Genomic DNA, 11,297 nt, shown 5'->3' with positions numbered 1-11,297 from the left:
TCAGGGGTCAACACATAAACTGGTTGTGGTGTACTGATCAGTGTAGCCACATCAGTGAGTAGCAAAAACACTGTGCTGAGCAACAGAAGCCAGACACAAAAGAGTCCATATTGTTTGAGTCCATTTGCATCAAATAAAATAGAGGAAAACCTAACTTATGGTGATAGAAATCAGTGGGTACCTTTGGGAAGTATGTATTGACTGGCAAGAGGCAGGAGGGAATAGTCTGGGGAGATGGAAATCTAGAAATTGATCACAGCTGTATACAAAGATAAACATTCATCACTTAAGATCTGTATTTTACTATATGTACTTGGCCTCATTACAAATCCCTCTATGAACTCAAATTCACTCCCCATACCGCATATATGCTGGAGAGGACCCACCACACTTGCAGGGGTCCAGATGGTCCCAGAGCAGGCAGGGTATCTGTGGCATGGGGAACCCAGGGTCCTGAAGGCATCTCTCCCCACGGCCTCTCCCATCTGCCTGTCCTCAGGTTTCTGGGAATGGACTCCCTGGGGAAGTGGTTCCTTGAAGCCTCTTTCCCGCCCCATAGGCCTCCAGAGCTGCTCTGTCCTCCTGAGACAACAATCACTGATATTTTCGGAATGCACACTAGGTGCCTGACACTTTGCTGACTCTCTGTCCATAGCACAGGAGGCTTGGGAGGTGGACCCCTTACCCCACCTTTACTCCCCGGCTTTGTCACTGAGAAGCTGGGTGACCTAGAGGAAGGAGAAGGTAAGTGGTGTCACTTCTCTGAGCTGTAGCTGCCTCGTCCCAGATCAGCTCTCAACACCAATCCAGCTGGAGGATGGAATGAAGTGGTGTGTGGGGCCATGCCTGGGATGTAAGTGTTCTCAGTGCCCGGGAGTCACAACCATCAGAGGCCGTGTCCCAGCCAAGGGGACTGTGGGGCTGGTGAAGCAGAGTCTGGAGAGGCAGCCCCTGTGGGGGCCTGAAGGTCAGGCTAGGGCTCTGACTCTGGCATTGTTACTTTCTTGCTGCGTGACCTTGGATGACGGATAAATGGATTAATATAAATAAAGCGCTGAGCGCAGGGTCTACATCAGACTGATGTGTCCAGAGTCTCAGTCTCAGTCTTGGTTCTTTCCTTTACAACATACAACTCTTGTTGGTTCTACTAGTCGCTACTTCTCTGTCCCCACCTGCCTGCTGGGGACCCTCATCTCTCCCTACCCAGAAACAGCAAGCCTCTAAGACCATTTATCTCAGCTGCAGTCCCCTCCAGGCTCAGCAGCCAGGGAAACCAGCAGCCTGCTGGGTGGTTCCCATCCCTCCCCGAATTCTCCCAACCCTGCCCCGACTGTCATTTCTGTACCACGTGCACAGTGCAAGGGATCCAGAAGAGGAGGCTGGTTGCCAGGGCAACGGAGCATAAAGCCTTTGCTCTGCCAGTGTGCTGATTGGCTGCAACACGTCCCGCCTCCTGCCATCCTGAGGGTGGGGGGTAGGGGGAAGGGTCTCGGATGGGCAGGGAGAGGTGCCAGTGTGCCTTGCCAGCCCGGGACTGCCCCGTCCTGGCCCAGTCAGAGCCCCGGGGCCCAAGAAGCTCAGTCTCCCACGGGGGGCACTGGCCTCGCCCTTTCTCTGCCTCCAGCACCCAGGGCGGTTGCAGATGGCAGTGTCTCTGGAGACAGCAGCTGTGTCTGAGTCTGCAGGCCGACGCTGAGCTGCTCAGGCTGAGGTGGTGTGCTCAGCACGGAGCCCCCAGAACAGGCATCTGCATGTGAGGTGGGTCTGCGGGCATGTGGCGGGGAGGGGGCACCGAGTGCTGCCAGTGGCTTGGGAGGCAGGCAGCGGGGCTCTCCAACCCTCACACTGTCCTGGATGTGACTGGCTAGAACGGGGCTGCAAAATTCCTGGTGACCCCCTCTCCCAACTTGTCACCGTGCATGGGGAACCCTGAAGACCAGAGAGGGTGAGGTGTGGCTCAAGGTCACATCGGAGGCCAGTGAGTGATCTGTTGTTTCAGGGAAGCTAGTCACCTGAGAATCCAGGAGGAGGTCTAGGGGTCCTCAGTCTGCATGAAATGCCTGGGGTTTTGTTCACAAGGCTGGAGAGGTTGGGAGAATCTAAATTGTGCTCCCTAGACCCACACCACGGCAGCCCAAGTGGCTTCAGCTCTGCCCAAGATGCTCATTCTCATGTTTATGCTGCAAGGGCCCTGGAGTCCTGCCTGTGGCCAGGGGTGGGGCATGAATCATTTGGCATCAGATTAATTTGGAGCAGCCTTTCTGCCTGAGGTCCTCTTTTCCTGACTTCCCCTCAACCCAGCAGCACCAAACGATTCTGAACTCTCTTTGGCTGTCCAGAAAGGCAGATAGTTAGGAGGGCATGGCTAAGCACACTTCGTTTTACTTCTCCATGAGTAGGGCACCTTGAGACATTGTCTGTGCTTCAGAACAGCCAGTGGGAACCCTGGGTGGGTGGCAGGCACCGGATGGATGCGGGACCAGGAAGCAGCATCTCTCTCTCCTCCTGGGGTCATGGCCCACCTTGGAGACCACCTGGAAATAGTGGGACAAGAGGAGCTGGAGTTTAGAGACAGAAGTCTGAGAAGCAAGAGCTTCTCTTTAGCTTGCTCTAGAGGTTGTTCTGTCCATCACTTCTTCCCTCCCCAGAAGCCAACATGGGCCTCTGCTCATTTCATTCTGCTCAGGTGTCTTTACCCACCTCGGAGGACTCAACTCCCAGGACACCTCTAAGGGGGTTGGGGTCCAGCTCTTAGTTACCTTCCGATTGGGTAACCCAGGGCAAGTTAGCAGACCCATCTGGGTCTCAGTAAAATGCAGACAGTGACACCTACCCCATAGGCCTCATGCAAGGTTTGTGAGCCCATTCGAACAGTGCTTTCCCTGTCTTGCTGGCAGAGGTGGGGTTCCTCACCCTACCCCCTTCTTCCCCCTCAGGAAAGGTTTAAGGGGGAGTTAAATGGGTCTTGCTTTATCCCATTCCTGGAAGGGATAGTCTGCGATCTGGCTTTGAAGTGTGAGTAGGAGTCTGCCCCACAGTCCAAAAGACACTCCAGGGAAAATGAAAGTGTATGAAAGACACGCAGGTGCATGCAGGTGACTGACAAGCAGTCCTGGAGGATGGCATGGAGCCTGAGAGATGAGGCTGGGAGGTTGGCAGAGTGCAGCTGTGGGGACCTTTGGGCTATTCTAACGGGTCTGGGTATATGTAACATTTGTGAAGCACCTTATACCTGCTACCTACCTGCTATTTTCCTGCCTCTGGTTGGCAGAGGAAATAACAGTAGGTGAAGTAAAGCGAGGCTGACTCTGGACCATGCAGCATGGTGCTAAATGCTCGCCAGGCCGTATATTATCAAATATTCACAGTGACCTTAAGAAATGGATCCTGGAAAAAAAAATGGATCCTGCTTCTATCCCCATTTTACAGATAAGGAAACTGAGGCTCAGAGAGTCAGAACTATGTAGCAGGTGTTATGGGCCAGGCATTAATTCTGAGTATTTTATATAAATCAACCCATTTAATGGTCACAACAGCTGTGCGGTCTAGGCACTACCTTCATTCCCACTTTACAGATATGGAAACCCAAGGCCCAAGGTTTTTGGGCTGGTGCATGTGTCCACAGGCTTATAATTACGAACTTGGGCGTGGGCCTGAATTCGGGGAGCCTGTGCCCACCCTGTTGACACCAACCTGATCCCCTGGGGATGGGTGTTTGTTCAGCACACTTTCACCAGGCCACACCCAGCCAGGATGTGCGGGCGGCTGGGGACCCAGTCATCTGTGAGGGTCTGGCTAGGGGCAGCATCCGCAACTGCGCAGTCCAGCCCCAGGGGTTGGCTCCGAGGAGGCACAGCCCCAGCTGTCCTTTACTGAGTGCTCTGAGTCCCCCCTAGGCTCGGTTAGTGTCCCCTTCCACAGAGGCCAAGGATGCTGAGACCCAGAGAGCTTAGGGAACTTGGCTGGAGGGCACCTGTGCCCCAGAGGGGCTGAGCCAGGTGCGGCCCTCAGCCATAGCTGCCTTTTTAAAGGGTGAGTAGGGGCCAGGTGGGCGCCTGTGATGGGGGCAGCTCTGCTCCTGGTGGGGTTGGGGGCGGGCTGCCCGGTCATGCCCGCCGCCCTCCTGGGCGCTTCTCGTCTCTAAGGTGGTGCTGACGTCCTGGCCCCGGGCAGCCTGCGCGTCTCCCCCGGGCCGGCGGGCGGGACGAGGGGCAGCTCCGCCAGCCCTCGCCGCCCTTGTCTCGGCAGCTGAGCCGCCGCGATGCCGCACTTCCTGGACTGGTTCGTGCCCGTGTACCTGGTCATCTCCGTGCTCATCCTCGTGGGCTTCGGCGCCTGCATCTACTACTTCGAGCCTGGCCTGCAGGAGGCGCACAAGTGGCGCATGCAGCGCCCCCTGGTGGACCGTGACCTCCGCAAGACCCTGATGGTCCGCGACAACTTGGCCTTCGGAGGGCCCGAGGTCTGAGCTGACCCGTGCCGGTGGCCGGTCCCCACCCCCACCCCACCTCCGGGCGGGGACCGGGCGCCCTCCCCCTCCTCCACCACCCCCTCGCCCAACTGGAGACCCTGGGCCAGAGAGAGGACAACCCCTGGTCCTCCAGGCCATCCCTCTGGAGCCTGGATCCTCCTAGCAGAGGCTTCTGGGTGCTCAGGGTGGACCCTGGGTGCACCCAGTGAGATGGGGCACCTGGGTACCTTAAGGTGTCGCTGCCACTGGCCCAGGGCTTGCTTTCCACGTCGAGCCAGTTCACTCCACGCCTGCCCTCTAGGTTTATTCCCCATTGACCCCCAGTGCCTTTGTGCTGCCCAGCACTCTTGCCCCTCACCTGGCGTCAGGCACCGCTGTCCCTGCCTGTCCTAGCCTCTGGATTCCACCCCCCCACTGAATCCCTGGTGATGCTCAGTGGCCCACTCCACCCAAGGCACCCACCCTGCAGCTTCACAGGGCCCACTTCAAAGCTGACCCAAGGAAAGGGCCCTATCTGGAGGGGTGTCTGCTTGGTCCACCCCAGGCCCCTCCCCTGGACTCAGGCTTGGCACTGGTGAGAGTGTGAGATGGGGAGGCAGAGGGGGTAAGGCCATAGAGAAAGGAGGTGTGTGTGTGTGAGAGAGAGACAGAGAGACAGAGAGACAGAGTATCTTGGGGGCAGTGGAGAGGCATGTGGGGAAGGGGAGATGCAGGTCTGTCTGTGTGAGAGGGAGAGTGGGAGGTGGTGGGGATAGTGTGAGCTTGTGAGTAGCATGGAGGGGGGTGCCAGCAACAGTTCCCACCTCCCTCCCTCTGCCAGACTTCTCTATCTCTCCTTCCCCAAGGGCCCTGCCCCCCGCCCCGCCCTTCAGATCCTATACCCCCTGCCCAGCACCACCCTAGCCCCACAGAGAGCCCTCCTCCTGTGTGATTGGCAGCTGTCTCACTCTCCTTGTCTGTAGCTTCCCTCTTAGTTTCTTGCAATAATAAAGACTTTGTGACTATTTCTGCAGGACTGTCTCCTTTCCCGGAGGGAGGATCATATCTGTCATCTCACTGGATCTTCATAAAAAAAAAAAAAAAAGCCAAAAACATGGAAATGCAATATTCCTTTTTTTTTTTTTTTTTTAAGATTTTATTTATTGGGATCCCTGGGTGGCGCAGCAGTTTAGCGCCTGCCTTTGGCCCAGGGCGCGATCCTGGAGACCCGGGATTGAATCCCACGTTGGGCTCCCGGTGCATGGAGCCTGCTTCTCTCTCTGCCTATGTCTCTGCCTCTCTCTCTCTCTCTCTGTGTGACTATCATAAATAAAAATAAAAAAAAGATTTTATTTATTTGTTCATGAGAGATACAAAGAGAGAGAGAAGCAGAGACACAGGCAGAGGTAGAAGCAGGCTCCATGCAGGGAGCCTGATGTGGGACTAGATCCCGGGACTCCAGGATCATGCCCTGGGCTGAAGGTGGCGCCAAACCGCTGAGCCACCTGGGCTGCCCCTTGCCCCATTTTTTAAAGATTGATTGATTGATTCATTGATTCATGAGAGACACAGAGAAAGAGGCAGAGACACAAGCAGAGGGAGAAGCAGGGTCCCTGCAAGGAGCCCGATGCAGGACTCGATCCCAGGACCCTGGGATCACGCCCTGAGCCGAAGGCAGATGCTCAATTGCTAAGCCACCCAGGCATCCCTCTCACCCCATTTTTAATTCTTGCTTCTGTGCACCCACTTCATGAGCCACCCCTGGACCCCCTGATTATGGAAAATGTAGCAGCCACTTGCTGACCACTGCTCCAGCCACTGGGAAGTTAGTGACTGGTCCCTCTCTCTGGCCTCAAGCACCAGTATCCTATGGGAGGGATTCACTAGCTTATCCTAGGGCAGGTGCCTATTTTAAACCAATCATCCAAGGCTAGGGCAATGTCCTGTGTATGGTCCAGCTTGGGGGCAGCGTGCCTCTGGACCAGCATCATCTGGGCTGGGGTTATCTCAGAACAAGGCAGCTCTATGGGGATGTTGGCAATGGGACAGAATCCAGAAGAGATTATGTGAACCACCCTCCTACGGCTCAGTCCAAACACACCAAAAAGGCCCTGTTGGAGGTGGATTGGGCTGGACTGGCTGAGCCTGCGAGGGCCTCAGGCTAGATCTGGCCTGCAGCCTAGTTTGGTTTGTCCAACACAGCCGTTTGAACAAAATGCAAATTAATTGGCAACATTTATAAGTCAGCAGATTTCACATGAAAAATCTTTTTTCTCACCCCTCTTTAAAAATAAAACCTCAGGCCACGCTGGATTGGAAGTGTGAGTGTGTTCAAGGTTATTAACGCCTAACCTCAGCAGGATGGATGTTGGGCATGGCCCTACCTGAGGCTTGGGCAGTGGCCAGTCTTCCTCACGGGAGAGCTGCTTCTGCATAAGGGCAGCAGCAGGGCTTCCCCATCCCCCTGCCCCTGGGGGGCTGCTGAGGAGGAGCCTGGGCTCAGAGAGGGTGAACCAGTCTCACAAGCCTTCTGCTCTTAAACTTTCCCAGTTTCTAGGGCTTGCTTTCTTTTCTTTTCTTTCTTTCTTTCTTTCTTTCTTTCTTTCTTTCTTTCTTTCTTTCTTTCTTTCTTTCTTTCTTTCTTTCTTTCAGATTTTATTTATTTATTTATTTGGGAGAGAGCGAGCATGAGCAGGGGGAACGGCAGAAGGAGAGGGAGAGGCCCTGACGTGAGGCTTGATCCAAGACCCTGGGATCATGACCTGAGCTGAAGACAGAGGCTTAACCGATGGAGCCACCCAGGTGCCCCGCAGTTCCCAGGGCTTCTTACCTAAATGTTTAGTTACACCTGGTCTTCCCATAAATAAGGAAGAGGTTCAGGAAGGTTTCAGTTAAAGAAGCCACATACATGGGGGGGTGAGAGGAAATATTCTGACTCTGACTCCCATGGTGATACCATTACTTGTCCCTGAGCTTCCTGGTTGCCAGAGGGAAAGAGGAAACATGAAGAGATCATTTTACTCTTGTTATGCGATAGAAGGGAGAGAGATCGACTCTTTATGAAAGACAAATTTCTGGCTCTAGATACTAGAAAGAAATGCCTCCAACGGGATGTTGACACAACAGACTGCATCCTGAGGATTTTTTTTTTTTTTGACAAGGGGGAGGGGATAGACTCAGTCAGCAGGGCCCACAGAAACAGGCCAGTGCCCATGACACCAAACTTTTCCATCTGCCAGAGCGCGCCAGAGGACTGTATGGGGAGTAACTTGAGGTCAGAGCCTGACAATAGTAAATCCTATAAAACTGTTCATTTGCATTGCACATCCTGGGCAAAAGCTTCCTTAGCTCTCAGACATACATCTGAATTCATCAAGTGTTTCTGTGGGCCAGGCACTGAGAATCATAGGGACTGAGGCCCAGATTAATGTCTGCTGCCAGTGCCTGGCATTGTGCTCAGCTCAGGGCAAGTTTTCCATAGACAGCTGGTTGTTTCCATATCATTCCTGCCCCACCTGCCCTGCTGGGTTGTGGCAAATGTCGAAGGAGATAGTTGGGAAGTAAGTACTGTATGAATGCTGTGCCTCTTACAGCTATCCTCCCAAACCCCACAGAGCCATGCCATGTGCCTGCTCTACCCCAGCACGAGGCCTGGCACCAAGAATGCAATGACAAAAGACAGAGTCTCTGAATCAAGAGAGCTCACAAACTAGAGGGGCAGACAGATGTGTAAACAAATTACAAAGTGTCATTGCAGCAAGGAGAAGTATGTATGAGAAACTGAACACAGAACCGAAGACTCTTGGGGCAAGGATTTGTCAAGGAAAGCTTCCTGGAGGACAGAACTATGCAGCTGGGTTTTGAAGGCTGAGTAAGAGTTTCCCCTATAAGGGGAAGAGTGGTCAGCAAGCGCAGAGCCATGGAGGCTAGAGAACCCAGTGTTTTCTGAAGTGTGAGTGGTGTCATGTGATTGAAGCATAGAATATCAGCGAGTGGTGGGAGGGGAGAATGAATGACCAGGAGGTAGTTTTTCACATAAGACTTAGATCCAGGGAGAGAATCTGATGACATTCCAGCTGCTACCTCCTCCAGGAAGCCCTCCCTGACCCCACCAGCTGCTTTCCCCACTACAGCCCTAATCTTATGCTGTGATTTTGTTTATGTGTCTATGGAGAACAGCAATGGCATATCCTCATCTCAGCCCACAGCCTGCCTGGCACTGGCCAGGGGCTCCGTGAAAGCCTGCTTGTTGGATGAATGGGCTGATTTCTTTGGAAGTCTTGCCAGGGGTTTCCCATCTGTTTAGACACTAAGATTTTAAAAAGGCTTAGAGGCTTCCTGGGGGCCAGGGGGGAAAAAATCCCACAAAACTGTTGTGCAGGTTTTTAAATGCTTTGAGATGTTTTACAGAGTCCTGAGAGCTTTTCCTTTCCCACCATCTGGGAGCTGTCAGGATACAGTGGGTGTGTCTGGGCCAGGCCCAGAACAGGACAGGAGGCGGGAATGTGCAGGGTCCCTGCGTAGGAATGGTTGCAATGTTCAGACTCTGGCCCTGGAGGGGGTGGCACAGGCTTCTCATTGTTCCACCCCCTTGGCTCTCCACTGTGGAGGGGTTAGGAAAGGGCTTGGAGAGGCCAGAGACGGGCTTTGGGAGGAGGGCAGAGGCTTCAGGCTCCCTCAAAAGACCATCATACTGTCAATCAACACTCCTGCAGAGAACCTTGGGTGGGCACAGCCCCCTATCTTCTGTCCCATACAATAGGAGGGGCTCAGAATTTGGAGACCTGGATGTCCAGCCGCTGCTTCATTGTGTAAATCTCAGCAAGTCTACTTCCCTCTGTATCTGCAGCTGTAAACAGGTGGAACTGATGTGGAAGTCACAGGAAATCATGAGAGCAAATAAAAAAGGGAACCAGAATTATAAGGCAACAATTTTAATGGCTAGCATGGATTGAGTTCATTGCACTTCTCACTGTATTCATTCCTACAGTCGTGCAAGTGGGTCATCAGTCAAGTTCATCAAGTATTTCTGGCTCATCCCCTCTCTCACATAGTAGGGTTAATTTCCCCACCTCCTTGTGGGGGGGGCATGCAACTAATTCTTGCCAGTGAGTTGTGATCAGAAGTGAGTCTAGGCCAGGGATACCTGGGTGGCTCAATCAGTTAAGTGTTCAACTCTTGGTCTCAGCTCAGGTCTTGATCTTAGGTTCATGAGTTTGGGTTCTGAGTTGGGCTCCACGTTGGGCGTGGAGCCTACTTAAAAAGAAGGAGGAGGAGGGGGGGGGGAGGGAGTCCAAGCTAAAGTTTTTCATAGCTAGTGCACATTTCACCATTCCTTCCTTCCCTCTGCTTCAACGCAAGCAAGGCTCCAGAAAGTGGCTGCTCCATCAGTGTGGGTCCCAGAGTGGAGATGACGTAGAGCAGAGCTTCTGCGGATCCAAACCACAGTGGACGTGAGAAACGAATGAAAAGTAAATCTTTGTTGTTATGAGCCCCTGGGATTTTGGAATTGTTTGTTATTGCAGTATAATTTAACCCATCTGACTGATAACAATTCCCATTTTTACAGAAACTGGAGCTCAGAGAGCTTGTGACCTGTTCAAAATCACACAGCTGTAACAAACCCAAGGTGGAGATTCTAGAGCCTGCACCACTTGCCTGGGAAGCTACCACAATGATTTTTTTTTGCTTGGGTCAAAGTCTGTCCTCTGAGGCTACTTACTTCCAGGCCTGCAGATGGTTCCCTTGCTGGGGAAAGAAGAGCCAAGCAGACATGAGGTCATTGCCACTTTGGGCCACGAGAGGGCAGCTGAACCCAGGCTGTAATCACTGGGCAGGCTGTGTCCCCCAGGTGCGGTGCCCCCCCCCAACTTGAGGACAGAGCAGGGCAGATGAGTGAGAGGGATACAGACATGAACCAGATTCATGTCTGGCTCTTAAAAACCCCAACAGCTTGGCAGGGAGCCAGAGGGAGAAATTCTAGATCTTTAAGGCAGAAGAGACCAACCACATGAAGGCACCTGGGACCTATTTGCAAAGGCACCTGAGACCCAGAAGGGTAAGTGATTTGATAGAAGCTGTATAATGACTCATTTGCCAAAGTGGGGGAGAGAATCCAGGACTCCTGACTCCTGCTCAGGGCTTCCTCATCTCAGAGATAATGCAATCCAGTGGGGCTGACCAGTAAAGGGTCCCCCCACACTATCTGTCCAGGCAGACCTGTGCTGTCCTGTCCCCCAGTCACCTGTGTTCTTCCCCAAACTGGGCTGGTCCTCGGGCCTCAGAGCAAGAGAAAGGGGAAGAACTCCAGAGAGCTCCCCTCCCCCATGCACTGGGCTTCCAGAAGGTGTTGCCCTGGTAACCACAGCACAGCCAAGTTTGAAAACTTAAAGGTTGAAAAGGAAAAGAATGGATGAAGAGGGGAAGGTCTGAGGTCCACGTTGTCCCCATTCACTCAGTTGTTTCATTCATTCATTCATTCATTCATTCATTCTACAGAAACTTCCAAGGCGGATGCTCACCTAGGACCCAGAGAAAATAAAATCCAGGCCTTTCGGAACCGGAACCGTGCTGTTCAATACAACAACACAAATTAAAGTGGACTAAAATAAACAATTCAGTTCCTTGGTTACGGTAGCCACACTTTAAGTGCTCAATAGCCCCCTGTGGCGAGGGGCTGTCACACTGGATGGCATTGATATAGAACAGTTCCATTATCATAGAATGTTCTATTGGCCAGCGTGGCTCCAGAAGCTCACTCACTAAGGACAGAAATCCCCGGGGAAAATCGGCGGGACAGCACAACACTGTGTGGGCTGCAGTGAGCTCATCAGCGAAACGGAGGCGA

At 53.1% G+C, this 11,297-nt stretch overlaps 1 protein-coding gene across 2 annotated transcripts; it reads left to right on the top strand.

Moving 5' to 3' along the window:
- The first annotated feature begins 1,465 nt into the window (after positions 1 to 1,465).
- SMIM45 (small integral membrane protein 45) lies at positions 1,466 to 5,467 on the top strand. Of its 2 annotated transcripts, none has more exons than XM_055329096.1 (2): positions 1,466 to 1,758; positions 4,249 to 5,467. In XM_055329096.1, the coding sequence occupies exon 2, from the start codon at positions 4,262 to 4,264 to the stop codon at positions 4,466 to 4,468; it is 207 nt and encodes a 68-aa protein (XP_055185071.1). In that variant the 5' UTR covers positions 1,466 to 1,758; positions 4,249 to 4,261; the 3' UTR covers positions 4,469 to 5,467. The 2 variants fall into 2 exon arrangements, with proteins under 2 accessions (XP_055185071.1, XP_055185070.1); XM_055329095.1 differs by having other exon boundaries at positions 4,146 to 5,467.
- The last annotated feature ends 5,830 nt before the right edge of the window (positions 5,468 to 11,297 follow it).

This window comes from Nyctereutes procyonoides, unplaced genomic scaffold, assembly GCF_905146905.1.
Source record: "Nyctereutes procyonoides isolate TBG_1078 unplaced genomic scaffold, NYPRO_anot_genome, whole genome shotgun sequence".
Lineage (NCBI taxonomy): Eukaryota > Metazoa > Chordata > Mammalia > Carnivora > Canidae > Nyctereutes > Nyctereutes procyonoides.
The sequence above is the reverse complement of the archived record's forward strand: the minus strand, read 5'-3'. Positions and strand labels throughout refer to the sequence as shown.